This window comes from Oryctolagus cuniculus, chromosome 13 (assembly GCF_051225735.1).
Source record: "Oryctolagus cuniculus isolate XC-2025 breed Fujian yellow rabbit chromosome 13, ASM5122573v1, whole genome shotgun sequence".
Lineage (NCBI taxonomy): Eukaryota > Metazoa > Chordata > Mammalia > Lagomorpha > Leporidae > Oryctolagus > Oryctolagus cuniculus.
In genome coordinates this window covers 74535274-74550530 of record NC_142879.1, presented here as the reverse complement: position 1 = coordinate 74550530, position 15257 = coordinate 74535274, and the positions used below count along the sequence as shown (strand labels likewise).

The 15257-nt window shown below is 37.1% G+C and overlaps 1 protein-coding gene across 2 annotated transcripts in view; it reads left to right on the top strand.

Annotated features, from left to right (window-relative positions):
• LOC149122674 (uncharacterized) overlaps positions 1–14416 on the top strand; it is an 88561-nt gene extending 74145 nt beyond the window's left edge. Inside the window, exon 3 of one of the 2 annotated variants that reach the window (XR_016219755.1) lies at positions 13182–14416. Coding sequence is in view for 1 of the 2 variants with exons in the window: in XM_089312344.1 (XP_089168470.1) it covers positions 13182–13198 (17 nt within the window). In the remaining variant the exon portion in view is untranslated. The remainder of the gene's footprint in view (positions 1–13181) is intronic. The other variant, XM_089312344.1, reaches the window with a different exon arrangement.
• The last annotated feature ends 841 nt before the right edge of the window (positions 14417–15257 follow it).

Genomic DNA, 15257 nt, shown 5'->3' with positions numbered 1-15257 from the left:
GATGCTGGGTGACAATATTGCTGCCAGAGCAGTCTTCATCACAGTAAGATATGTGCAAGTACGAATGATTTAACTCTTCTCACTACATGACAGTACAGTTGGAATCCTGGCTTCAGCCTTTGCTTTTCTACAATAGAATTTCAGAGTAGCTGGAGTTAATTAACTTCGACTTGGCTCCAGCTTGAGTTTATCCTTTCTAAGCCACCCCTTTACCCAGTCCCAGCAAAATAGTATTACCTCATTTACTGTAATGGCATCCCCAGTGTTGTTTCTTCTGTTAACCCCCTCCTCTCAGAATTTGTAGAAAATTGGCCGGCACCATGGCTCACTGGGCGAATCTTCTGCCTGTGGCGCCGGCACCCCGGGTTCTAGTCCCGGTTGGGGTGCCTGATTCTGTCCCTGTTGCTCCTCTTCCAGGCCAGCTCTCTGCTGTGGCCTGGGAAGGCAGTGGAGGATGGACCAAATGCTTGGGCCCTGCACCCCATGGGAGACCAGGAGGAAGCACCTGGCTCCTGGCTTCGGATCAGTGCAGTGCGCCCGATGTGGTGACCATTTGAGGGGTGAACCAATGGAAAAGGAAGACCTTTCTCTCTGTCTCTCTGTCTCTCTGTCTCTCTCACTGTCTAACTCTGCCTGTCCAAAAAAAAAAAATGTAGAAAACAATTCCCCAATATATATGTGTCTTGTTAGTGGATTTTCCCTCAAGTTCTTTCTCACTGAGACTTTATCGGAATGTATGCGCACACACCCAAATACACACGCACACACACAACACAGTCTTACCGTACAAATGCTCCAACTTCTCCATAATTTGAAAACAGTCCCTTCCTTGCCTACTATTTCTTAGAAGCTGATACTATTTTAAATTATTTGTGGTTTTCTGAACCTGCTGTAAAATGTAGACTCTTGTCTTTGGAATATTAACTGTAAATAATTATTCAGATAAGCTTTTACAGAGTTATTTTTTCATTACTTAAGACTGCATTTTATACTTTCTCCAAAGAATTCTTGCTCTTTAGTGTTCCTGTTCAATAACCCTTTCCGAACTATTGATTGAAATCTGTCTTTCAACTCAATAGGAGCGTTTCGAGTAAAGTGCTTTAAAACTTAAAAAAAATCTAAAATTTTAAGTACTTAAAAAATATATCCCATACCCCCAGTCTCCCATCTCCTGCCTCCTTCTTCCCCCACCCTCTTGTATCTTTTTCCTTTTATGACTTTAAAGATATAGATATACAGATATACATTAGTATTATTTAGTGCTGAATGTCTGACCTGATAGATCCACTGATAAAACTGAAGACATAATTTAGCATATCAAAGTTGAGTGCTAAATGACAAACCCAACTGGGGGGTGTGAAAATGGGACAGAAGCAGTGCTTGCTATCAGCCTGTTTGAATGCCATAAGAAGCCAAGATTTAAACAAAAAGAGGTCCAGAAACAAAAATGATAGTAAGAATTTCTTTAGGAAATCAGCTATTAATTCAGACTTGATTCAATATTACACAAATAAATTTAGGGATTATTAAGATTAAACAGAAATCATTATAAAGTAGCAGATTCCAGAAGACTTGTCAGGATGTGATCGAGAAACTTTGATTATGCCTTTAAACATCTTTGTCACATTATTTCATCTTTCATATTTCACTTTTCACATGTTTTATAATTCAAAGATCAGTTTATACTTTCTCCGAGACCCTATCCTATGAGCTCTAACATGGAAAGATAGCTAAATAAGCAAAACATATGTGTCTTATCATAAAGGAAGGAAGGGAAGAAAGAGCTGTTGCTGGGAATTGAGTAAATAGTTATGAGTAGCACATGACCGCCTAACTTATGGGAGTTTCTTGTTAGATTACATGGTAGTCACCTCCAAGATGGCTCTCACCCAGTCCAACCCATTGGTGTTCACAGTCTTGTGTAACAACCTCCCATATTTTGCCATAGTTGGTCTGTGTGAGAAAGAGAATTCAGCAGATGTTGGTAGCATATCATTTCCAAAATAAGTGTATAAAAAACACTGTGGCTCCCACCTTGGAAATTTTCTTGCTCTCTCTCAGAGGCCACTTCCACTGAGATGTAGTCAGCTACCATTTCAAGAGTCCCATAGAGAGGCAAGTTTGGTGAGGATCTCAAACCTTCCCAGAACCAAGTAAGTAAGCTTAGAACAGGAACGCTTTTTTTTCTTTAAAGATTTATTTATTCATTTGTTTATTTGAAATGCAGAGTTACACAGAGGCAGAGACAGAGAGAAAGGTTTTCCATTCACTGATTCACTCCCCAGAATGGCTGCAATGGCAGTTGCTACACTGATCTGAAGCCAGGAGCCAGGAGCTTCTTCTGGGTCTCCCACATAGGTGCAAGGGCCTAAGGACCTGGGCCATCTTCTACTGCTTTCCCAGGCCATAGCAGAGAGCTGGATCAGAAGTGGAGCAGCCGGGTCTCGAACCAGTGCCCATATGGGATGCTGGCACTGCAGCCGGAAGCTTCACTTGCTAAGCCACAGCACCAGCCCTGGGAACTCTTAGTTCCAGTTAAGCTTAGAAGACTGTGAACTTGGCCAACAACTTGACTACAACACCCTCAGAGACTAGAGTCATCACAACACAACTAATGCACTCCCAGATTCTTGACTCTCAAAATTATGAGATAAAAATATACATTTCTTAAAGTCGCAACAGCTAATAGACACAGAACAGAATACCAGCATATAAGCAAAAATATAAAATGTTAATACTTGAATGTATTTTAAAGTATGATATTTCTCAGTATATTTATAAAATTATCTGTTTTTGAAAATTTGGCATTATTTATCACTTTCCTTAATTATGACAAATGATTGCCATGTGGAAGATCCTCTGATGCATAGTAGGGATTAACAATTTTTTTATTTATTTGAAAGGGAGAGCTACAGAGAGGCAGAGGCAGAGGCAGAGGCAGGGAGAAAGGTCTTCCATCTACTCATTCACTCCCCAAGTGGCTGCAACGGTTAGAGCTGAGCTAATCCAAAGCCAGGAGCCGGAGCTTTTTCTGGGTCTCCCATGTAGGTGCAGGCGCCCAAGGACTGGGCTATCTTCCACTACTTTCCCAGGCACATCATCAGGAAGCTGAATCAGAAATAGAGCAGCTGGGATTCTAACAAGTACCAATAAACGATGCCCACATTGCACATGACGGCTTTATCCAATATGCCACAGTGCTGGCCCTTGGACTAATTATTTATTAATTGTTTTTCTAATTTTGTTTACAAGGTCAATTAGAGTAGACAAGGGTTACATTTCTAAATGTAAATTATTATGTAAGTTATGTAAAAGTAAGTTATTATGGACATACTTCCTAATATTGTCTGAACCTTTTTTATCCATGTGCTTCAATAGCTATTGACTTATTTGATAGTGCTATTGTTTCATTCTACTGAATAGATAAGTAGATATCAACATTTTACAGAAAAAATATACATAAATGCATAGTTGTGTGTACATACAACTATATATACTTAAAATACTAACAAATCATATTATTCAATCAGTAAATGAGTGATGTGTAAGGATATCAGAAATGAAGAATTGATTCACATTTTTGTCTTTGAATTGCCTATTACAAGTTGAACTTAGAATAAGGCAAAAAAAGAAACAAAGAATGAGTGTAGAGAAGACAGGATTTCTACAAATACATATTAATATTATTTTAGAATATTGTCTTGAATTGAATGTTGTATACTTTGTTTCTTAGAAAACCATATTTCAAAATGATTATTCCTGGAAAAACTGGAGATAATGAAAGCAAGACATCATTTCAATAGACTAGGTGGAGAATTGGCATATTATAGAAAGGTTATCACAGGTGACAAGAATTATAAGAAGGATTTATTAATTTTTAAAAAATTATTTGAAAGTGTGTGTGTGTGAGAGAGAGAGGTTCTCTATACTCTCCAAATGCCTGCAAAAGCTGAGTTTGGAAAGCTAGGAGCCTGGAATCCAGTGCAGGTTTCTCAAGTAGGTGGCAGAGACTCAAGTACTTGAGCCATCACCTGCTCCTCCCAGGATGCACATTAGCGGGCAGTGAAATGGGAACGAGCATTCCAAGAGGCAAATACTGCCTTTATAGACAAACTTAAGCTAAATTGGCTAAATTCTAGGTTTTAAGAAGCATTAGACATTAAGATCAATAAAGCTTGGTTAAGAAAACCAGCTTCTAAAACTGCCATCTCTAATTTAAATATCCGAAAGTGACCTCAGACCAATGTTCAATTTTATTTAAAAGTTAGTGATCAGAAGCATATGTTTAAAGTTTGTTTGAAGACAAACATTTCCAATCATTTGGCTCTTTTTATCAACAGAAATAATATGACTATAAATTTATTTTCATTTTTGCCATGGCAAATTAAAATCACAAAGACACACCCGCTATCTTTGTAAGTTTCGCCCTGCATGTGAAATTCCAGATTTAGTTCCATTTCAAACAGGAGAAGACAAGCCAAACAGAAGACTCAGGCACACCTGCCAGCTGTGATGGTGGACTCCTTGTATGCAGCTTTACCTTTGCAGGGTGCCATGACCAGGGCGGAACTTGGAACCACGATTCATAAATGGCCAAAATAACGCTATAACGTTCAGTAATTGATGCACACAACAGACAATTCAGAGGTGCTTAATACTGTGAATGACTTAATAGCTAATACTCTAAATATCAATGAAAATCTCTAAAAATCAATGAAAATGTTATTTTATAACAAAAAGTGATGTGTTTCAATCTTTATTGGTGCTTTTAACTGTCATCATATTGTGATCTAACCAGATGTGACAAATGATAATGTTTAAACGTTTGCAGAAAATTATGTAAGAGTTTCAGAGCACAAAAATGTTAAATTTCAAAACTATTTTTTAAAAATACCGTTCTTCATCCACATCACCTACTATACTAAAGAAAATTATAATTAGATAGTCAAATGTTGTTTTGGGATAACTTTAAACTTCAAAAATTACCTGAAAGCTCTTTGTTCTTTAAAAACATTTAAGTCAAAATACAGTTCAATGAAAATTAGTTCCACATGCTTTTACTGTGTTTATGCAAAACCATCAGACTAACCTTTAAGGGGGTATTTGATATTTTCAAAAAAGTTGTTGTTTGAATGAAGAAGCTATACATTTGTGTAGTGTCTGTGTACATGTGTGTACATATGATTACATATTTTAAAAAGTCACATATGCTCAAAATTTAGAATACACAGGCTCTCAATAAAACAATAAAAATCACTATTAATTCTGGTAATAGAAGATATTAACTGTTAACACTTTGGCACATTCTTCTAGCATTTATGTAGTACATTCCCTCTAGTATATGTTCATGATCTTTGTCTTCATATATTTGTGTTTTATGTGTATAGTACATATATATATATATATATATAGGTACGTATATAATATGTACCTATTTGTCCACAGATGAAGACTATACTATATATATATACATGTTATATAAATAGAGTATAACATTTATTTAATTTAAATATGTATAAAATTGTGTTTTAACAAATCCCCTAAAATTTCACTCCTTCTATGTGCATTTAAAAAAATCCTGGGAATGAGGACAGTTTTGGAGCTCTATTTATGGACATAGACTGCATTTCAAACATGCTACAAATGCTGAGTAATAATTTAAAAGCTAGATAAAGTATCCAGTAAATTCTTCATGTAGTTCAAGTTCAAAATTCCTCATTGCTTAAACTTCTTGCTTTGGTTTCAACATAAAACCCTAAAACAGGAACAGAATGCACTCCTACTGGCAAGGCAGAGTACTTTATTAACCACAAGGAGTAAGTGTTTGAAAATAATAAGGCCTGTGATCCATTTTATTTGGGATTCCTGCATCCAAATCCCCCCAGTCCATACTCCCAGCTGTGTGTCCTGCTCTTCACAGGCAGTCCCTTAGAGCAACTATTTTGTTCCGTTAGAACTTCATGGACAAGAGACCCACAAGGGACTGGGGGACTATTACTAGAATATGATGGAGTAAGCCTGAAGTAGTCACTATCACTCATTTACAAGGACAGCTTTACTATGAAATCAAAGCTTAAATATTCAAATTAACGCCTTCTGTGTATTAATGTTTTTCAGAACACAAAATTAAATAATTACTAATAACTAAATAGGTTAAAATGTAGTATTTGCAAAAATTATCCAAGACTATTCAGAAAAAATGTTTACTAAGAAGTTTCTACAAAAGTAAACTTAAATATCTGAAGTTTCATAGTGGTTACTATGTTAAATAGAGTATTTTTTAAAGAGCTTATTTATTTATTTGAGAGGTAGAGTTATAGACAGACAGACAGAGAGGTCTTCCATCCATTGGTTCACTCCCCAGATGGCTGCAAGAGCAGGGGCTAAGCCCATCTGAAGCCAGGAGCCAGGAGCTTCTTCTGGGTCTCCCACGTGCATGCAGGGGCCCAAGCATTTGGACCATCTTTCACTGCTTTTCCAGGCCATAAGCAGAGAGCTGGATCAGAAGAGGACGAAATGGCTCTCGTCTGGGATGCCAGCACCACAGGCAGAGGCTTAGCCTACTATGCCACAATGCCAGCCCTGAGTATTTTTATCAACAATAACGTAATAACATGTTACAGAAGCATAGTACCCTCTAAGAAAAAAATCTTAACATCATATTGACAGAAAGCAGCAGAAATCTTAATTAACTACATATAGATTTGATTATTTTCCTCTAAGAAAAAAGTTTAGAGTATTTGTACAATATTTTTACACCTTAATACTATAGTATCTACTAATGTGATTTCAGATGAAAACATTCATGAGATAGGAAAGCAATATCTTGTGATTCCCTGGTTTGTAGGTCTGTCCTAAGGCCTTATTATAATGTTTCCACCATTGGATGCATTAAACAGTCTACATTTTTTTTTTCTTTTAAGATTTATTTATTTATTTGAGAGGCAGAGTTAGAGAGAGAGAGAGAGAGAGACATAGAAAGGAACAGAGGTCTTCCCTCCACTGGTTCACTACCCAAATACCCACAATAGTCACGGCTGGGCTCCTGAAGCCAGGAGTTTCTTCAGGTCTCTCAAGTGAATGGCGGGGATGCATCAACTTGGGTCATCTTGAGCTGCCTTTCCAGCCATTAGCAGGAGGCTGGATTACCACTGGAGCAGCAGGGACAGAATTGATGCCCATATGGGATGCCAGCATCACAGGTAGCACCTTACTCTGCTATGCTACAGAGTTGCCCGCTCTGTCCATTTTTTACATCTTTCCTACAAACCTGTATGTGTATATGAAATTCTTTAGCCAGAATGATTTTCAGTGTACTAAAGAGGTGAACGAGCTAAAAGAGATACCAGAGGGTCAAAGGATAAAGGAGAGAGATGATTAGAAGTCATAAACTTTCAAGGGGAATAGAGCTTTACTTCCCCCCAAAATAATGAGCATTATGATAATAGTACTGCAATTAAAAGCAGAGTGTGGGGGTCCGGTGCTGTGGCTAAGCCTCTGTTTGCGGTGCCAGCATCCCATATGGGCACCAGTTCTAGTCCCAGCTGCTCCACTTCTGATCCAGCTCTATGCTGTGGTCTGGGAAAGCAGTAGAAGATGGCCTAAGTGTTTGGGCCCTCGCACCCGTGTGGAAGACCCAGAAGAAGCCCCTGGCTCCTGGTTCCAATCAGCTCAGCTTTGGTCATTGCAGCCTCTTGGGGAGCAAACCAGCGATGGAAGACTTCTCTTTCTCTCTGCCTCTCTAACTCTGTCTTTCAAATAAATAAAAAATAAATAAATCTTTAAAAGTAGAGTGTGTTCAAAGTTTTAAAGAAACTGTAAACTGGTTGATCTGTGAAATTTTAATACCACAAGACTCTAACAATTCTCCAGCCCAAAAGTACACATTTAATTCTGTACAATACAATATCTTAAGACCTTGTTAGTCTTCTGTTATTGGAATCAAGCTCCCAGACAAAACACAAAAGGTTTCAATGGCAGTGACTTGGAATGTATAGACTTCAAAGCCTGAACCTTGGTGCAACAAGCAGAAATTGGGCAAATAATAGGGAAAAAAAGTAAGTTGTCACTTTACATTGTGAAAAGTCACAATAATTTGGGATATATTACTAAGATATTAACTAAAGGGATTCTTTTTTAATTTAAAATGTGACTGACAGGAATTAGAACTTGGAGAAATATTCTGTGTAATGAGTTATGATCTTCTTTTTAGACGAGTGACCAAGGCAGGCATTTGACATATTGGCTAAGATGTAGTGTGGGACACGTGTGTCCCATATCAGAGTGTCTGTGATGAGGGTCCCAGCTCTGCTTCCAATTCCAGGTTCCTGCTGATACCCATCCTGAGATGGCTCAAGCAGTCCGGTCGCTGCCTCCCATGTGGGAGACCTGAACTGAGTTCAGGGCCCAATAATTTGGGGAAAGAAACTTAAATTATTTTGAAATTAGAGATCCTCCTACTATAAATCATGGGGAGAAATGCTCAATTGATCTATCTATTCAATGAGAATTAATTATAATAATTGAAAATAATCTGTTATTATAGATTTACAACCAGATGTAACATATGAATTTAGGGTCTAAGTAGTTTTAAGTATTCAAGATCATCCCATTAAAATGATAATTATGCCAGGAAAGGATCATATTTAGAATCATTCACATAATTATTTAATGGTAGCTATATTATATTATTCTTCTATTATTATTGTTGTTATTCTACTATCAATCAGTTACAGTCACAACTACATACTGCTTTGAAGATAAGCATTAAATGGTATATGTGGGAACTTTGAAAAGTCTATGGAAAATGCAAATTATGAAAAAAACTATGTTTTAATTTTAATTTTTGTATAAAATAAAGCTATCTTGTAATTGTATTTTTTCCATTTCACAGCCTTGTCATTGTTTGTATTGGGGTTCAATTACTAGATAGACATTTGATTTATCTGAGAATATCTCAATGAGGTTTATTTCTGTGTGTACAGTGGGCACCATGATAAGAATGAAGTGCATTTGCTAAAGTGTTAATATGTGATTTCGGAGCCTTTCCTGGTACCTGGAATACCATGACTTCTCTCAAACTAAATCTGTGACCAGGGGCAACTCACAAGCATTTCTGGACATCATTCTACAGATTTGTTAACTGATGGGATAACTAAATGAACAAAGTTTATTCCATCTTTAGAAAATCTCTTCTTTTATACTCTTTCACACCATAAATGAACTTGTTCCAGATCATATCATCATTCAATATCTGCTTAGGAAAAAAAACTAACTTGAAGTAGCTGGTGATTCAATTAATCTAATATTTACATTAGTCACTTCAGATTCAAGTCATCTTTAGGTTCAAAAATTCAATAAAGGTAAATCTATCATGGCAAAGTAGATCAAATGGAGTGGATATAACATCAACACAAGTGTAAAAACAAGTGGGAACCTTCCTCCTCTAAGAAACATTGCATGGTTTGTCCTACCTCAGCCTCTATTTTCTATGTTTTAAGTAATGCATTAGTTGCATTCTACTTTCTAACATATCTCTTCAGACACATTAAGGAGAAATTCCAAGCAACATTATTGATTGTCTTTTATGAACTTTGCCGTTAGTCAAGTTTTTATGCAACATCATCTGTTTGATACTCATCAGATAATTATATGAAAGATACTTTCGGACATGACATGATAAAACTATCTTTAGTTGTAACTTGGACTTCGGATTGTTTGGAAAAAGAAGGTACAGGGGAAAGTTATTTCTTGGGCATCAGTTTCCTGCATTGTTTACAGGGTAATTGCACAGCAAACACATTTCTCTCTAGCTTAGGGCAGTTCATGCATTTAAAGTTTTCTGTGATATTTTCTCATAGAAAATAGTTATAATGAACTCTTCTCTACTAAATTTTTTAACATTATTTGTGTGATGTTAGAAATGTGCTCTTTGCACAGTAAATCTTAAATCCTTATCTAGGAGACTAAGATTGGCATAATATATTGACTCACATAGGACTGAAAACCCTAAAATAGCTACACATTCCAGCATGTCAACAGTTTTGCACCCAAATAAATTACATGACAATTGGCAATTGGAAAAACAACCTATAGCCTAGAATATGTCTTATACTCACTCAAATAATTCAAAGGGAAATAAAAACAACAGAATGTATACATGACTTGAGAGAGTCATCTTTTTGTTTTGTTTTGTTTTATATAACTTTTTTTTCCTTTTTTTATTTTTTTTTATCTTTTATTTAATGAATATAAATTTCCAAAGTACGACTCATGGGTTACAATGGCTTCCCCCCCCATACCGTCCCTCCCACCCACAACCCTCCCCTTTCCCACTCCCTCTCCCCTTCCATTCACATCAAGATTCATTTTCGATTATCTTAATATATAGAAGATCAGCTTAGTATACCTTAAGTAAGGATTTCAACAGTTTGCTCCTACACAGAAACATAAAGTGAAAAATAATAGATGATTTTTTTAAAATGATGATGAAATCAGATCAGACCTATTGTCATGTTTAATCCCAGTGAGAGTCAAGTTGGGAATTGATAATTTCTTTCCTTTTTTTTTTTTTTTTTACAGAAGATCAGTTTAGTGTACATTAAGTAAAGATTTCAATCGTTTGCACCCCCATAGAAACACAAAGTGAAATATACTGTTTGAGTACTCGAGAGAGTCATCTTTAATTTCAATAAACACTTATTTCTCTCACTAAAAGTGATGCTTAGTGTCAAAGGAGTTTATCTGATTTATGTTTTTATTATCATTATTATAATAGTTCTATCACATCATAAAATTAAGCAGTAGAAACTCATGAATGTGATATAAAAATGTGTGAACATGTATATATACATACATATATGTATACACACATATATGTCTTATATATGAGATGGTTATTCATGCATATGAGGGTCATCAAAACAGTTGTAGAAAACGCATTTCAGGGGCTGGCACTGTGGCGCAATAGGTTAATCTTCCGCCTGCAGTACCAGCATCCCATATGAGTGCCAGTTCAATTCCCAGCTTCTCTTCTGATCCAGCTCTCTGCTATGGCCTGGGAAAGCAGTGGAAGACAGCCTAAGTGCTTGGGCCCCTGCACCTGCATGGGAGACCCAGAGCAAGCTCCTGGCTCCTGGCTTCAGATCGGCTCAGCTTCAGCCTTTGTGACCATTAGGGAGTGAACCAGCAATTGAAAGACCTTTCTCTCTGTCTCTCCCTCTCACTGTCTGCAACTCTACCTCTCAAATAAATAAATAAAATATTTTAAAAAAAAGAAAATTCATTTTCATAAAAACATAAATTTCAAAAATCTTTACACCAAAATAAACTTATCTCTTTTTTTTTTACTTTTATTTAGTAAATATAAATTTCCAAAGTACAGTTTATGGATTACAGTGGCTTTCCCCCCCAGTAATTTCCCTCCCACTCTCACCCCTCCCATCTCCCACTCCCTCTCCCATTCCATTCACATCAAGATTCATTTTCAATTCTCTTTATATACAGAAGATCGATTTAGTATATATTAAGTAAAGATTTCATCAGTTTGCACCCACACAGAAACACAAAGTGTAAAATACTGTTCGAGTATTAGTTATAGCATTAATTCACATTGGACAACACATTAAGGACAGATCCCACATGAGAAGTAAGTACTTCTCCTGTTGTTGACTTAACAATTTGACACTCTTGTTTATGGTGTCAGTAATCTACCTAGGTTCTAGTCATGAGTTGCCAAGGCTATGGAAGCCTTTTGAGTTCACCGACTTCGATCTTATTTAGACAAGGTCATAGTCAAAGTGGAAGTTCTCTCCTCCCTTCAGAGAAAGGTACCTCCTTCTTTGATGGCCCCGTTCTTTCCACAGGGATCTCACTCGCAGAGATCTTTCATTAATGTCTTCTTCTTTTTTTTTCCCCAGAGTGTCTTGGCTTTCCATGTCAAAAATATTCTCATGGGCTCTTCAGCCAGATTCGAATGCCTTAAGAGCTGATTCTGAGGCCAGAGTGCTATTTAGGACATCTGCCTAAATAGCTGTGTCTGCTGTGTGTCCCGCTTCCCATGTTGGATCGTTCTCTCCCTTTTTTTTATTCTATCAGTTAGTATTAGCAGACACTAGTCTTATTTGTGTGATCCCTTTTGGGTACCCACAAAACTTTCAAATGATCTCCTCAGTACATATGTGCAGGGTAGCTGTTATAGCTAGAAATGCCAATTATAAATACTTACAGTAGCTCCTCTCTACAAAAAGGGATAAGACAGTGTATTGCTATATAGTCACAAATACAAATAATCCTGTTTAAGTAAGTACATTCTAAAATGCCCTACTGCATGACAGGTGATGGCTTAATTGGTTGGAACCATGACACCCATGTAGGAGACCAAGATTGTACTCCTGGTTCATGATTTTGGACTGACCAAGCCCTGTCTATGGCAGGCATTTGGAGAGTGAACCAGCAAATGAAATAACTCTATCTCTCTCTTCTCTCTTTCCCTTTCAAATAAACAAATAATTTGTTAAAAGAGAATCAAATATTGCAATGTGTAAAAAAGCACATGCAAAAAGCTACAAAAGTAGTATAAAAATCATTGTTTTTTATATTACTGGCAGTGAAAACTTAAAGGGAAAGGATATATTTGTAGCAAAAAAATTACCATTATCTTGTAATTAGAGTGAACTCCACTAATTTTAAAGAAAATACAGTTTCTTATTATATTGTGGACTCAGGAACAGAAAAGTAGAAAACGTTTTAGACATGAAAATGATCATCATACTTTAAAACATGAAAATAAACTCTATCAAAATGACAAAAATAAATATAAACTCTGTGGAACCATCATCATAATGATAATGTAAATAGAGACAAGACATGGAAGAAATATCAGCATCGGAGGAAAAGTACTCAGGGCGAGGCCTACCTTATTTGCTACCATGAACTCTTAGGAGTTAAAAACCAGGATGCAAAATGGAGCTGAAACATGAGGAGTTATTGAGAATCGGCTGGTAAAGCAGTTACGCCGTAGAGACCCTCTCTAACCAGCATTAGGTAACGATTTTTCTCTCCACAATGTTTCACTCAAGGACTCTGCAGTATACTTGTAGGGGAAGGACATACCTTCCCATCCACTGACAGCAGGGGTGGTGTTAATTGAACATCAGGCTGATCATTTCCCTTCTTTTCAGGTTCTAGGAGCTGGTAACCAATATCATGCCCTCTAGACTGGAGAATTACCCAGAATCTGACTGTACAAAAAGAAAAGATCTCGGAAAACACTGTTTTATGGATTCTCCTTCAGAGACTGCAGAAAGAACTAACCCTGCTGACACTCTGGCCTCTTACTTCTAGTTTCCAGAACTGATGTTTGTTATGCAGCCTTGGAAACAAATGCACCCTGCTCTAATGGCTTGCAGTAACGCAACATGGCTGAGTGTATATGATAGCACAGCCATGAACATGAAATTAGCCATTATAAAAACTCACTATCTATTCTGCATTAAATTAAGTTTTGTGCACTTTGACCTCTACATTCCTTGTGCTTTGATAAAAGCTCTCTTATGAAGCAAATAGGAAGTGAGGTTGTGGAATGTGGTAGGGGGGAATTCTTGATATTTAAGATTTAAAGTTACAAGATGTAGCCTTGTAATGTGATGATAAGCAACACCAAAATCAATGGCATCTGTATTTGTGAGATTTTCAAATGCAACAAGGAACCTATGGGCTGGGTAGCCGTGCTCACTGAACACCAGGCAGATGGACATTGCAGAAGCCCTGTGAATGCAGCTCAGGCAGGGGAGGTGCACAGCTCACCAGATCTGTCCTCTTGGCTACAATTTCTCATGCTTGTCTCCCACCATCTAGAAGAAAACATGGAAGGCAAGAGTGTGTGTGTTGCATGAATGATATGATATTCTATTAATGTTGAAATTTTACAGGTTATGTGCTTGCTTCCTGATCACACTAACAATGAACAAAACCAACACTGATTTCTGGATTTCAGTGACATCTACAGTCCAAAGATCTGAATATATTGATTACACACTTGAAGATGATTGTGTGCTTGTATACACAAGTTTTAAAGTTAAACCAACAGCACCGGTGCTGAGGCTCACTTGGCTAATCCTCCACTAGCAGTGCCAGCGCCCCGGGTTCTAGTCCTGGCTGGGCGCCGGTTCTGTCCTGGTTCTTGTCCAGCTCTCTGCTGTGCCCCGAGAAGGCAGCGGAGGATGACCCAAGTGCTTGGGCCCTGCACCCGCATGGGAGACCAGGAGAACCACCTGGCTCCTGGCTTCGGATTGGCGCAGCGCGCTGGCCGTAACAGCCATTTTGGGGGTGAACCAACGGAAGGAAGACTTTTCTCTCTCTCTCTCACTGTCTAACTCTGCCTGTCAAAACAAAAAACAAACAAACAAAAAAAAGAAAAAAAGTTAAACCAACAAAGAGAGCCTTGTAAACAGATTTTTAAGGTGGATGAAAGGAGGAGGTGAATTAAATTAATTTTCTTTGGATGATTTTCTTTTCTTACGACCCCATTCCCAAAGCCATACAACATAAAAGTATTGAAATTTAAAGTTGAAAAATCCTATGTTAGTGTTTCAAAATAATTTTCTTTTCCCAATAAAAGCTCTTCATGTTTATCTAGCCCCTTTATCAACAGATAACAGATGGTATTTTAAATTTTTTCAATAATATCTTTTCATGAGGATCAGAGAACTATTGAGAATCTGATGTTCTGATCTTTTGAATTATATTAGAAATACTGAATACTGAGCATATGAAATCAAATATCATAATATGAGAATTTCTCCAAGTTCTAAATATTTGGTGATAGTCTATTAATTGTATTCACCAGAAGTTTTTATGTTGTAATGTTTAAGTGATCAAACTTCATTAAAATTGTTTATTTCAAGAAATATGAAAGTCTCCTTATTGGTCATATTGACTTCAGGGTCACCTAGAAAATTGGTTCCCACAGTTCTGTCTCACTGATGAACTCATGCAAACTGTCAGGAAGATGGCTCTATTGACCCTGCTGTTGTTGTATGTGAGTATTAAAGGTAACATGATAAGAGTTTTAGATAGAGAGACAAAGCTGGCCTATGTGTAACCACGTTACTGGGGAAATGACAAACAAAGATGCTGTAGAGTGGAAATAGATAATTTCAGACAAGAGGAATGTAAAGTGACGCTGCTTGCCCCTGTCTGTGTTACAATAGCAGGTTCAGACGTTCCGATCCCCGTCTTTCCTTTTTCACCTTTCA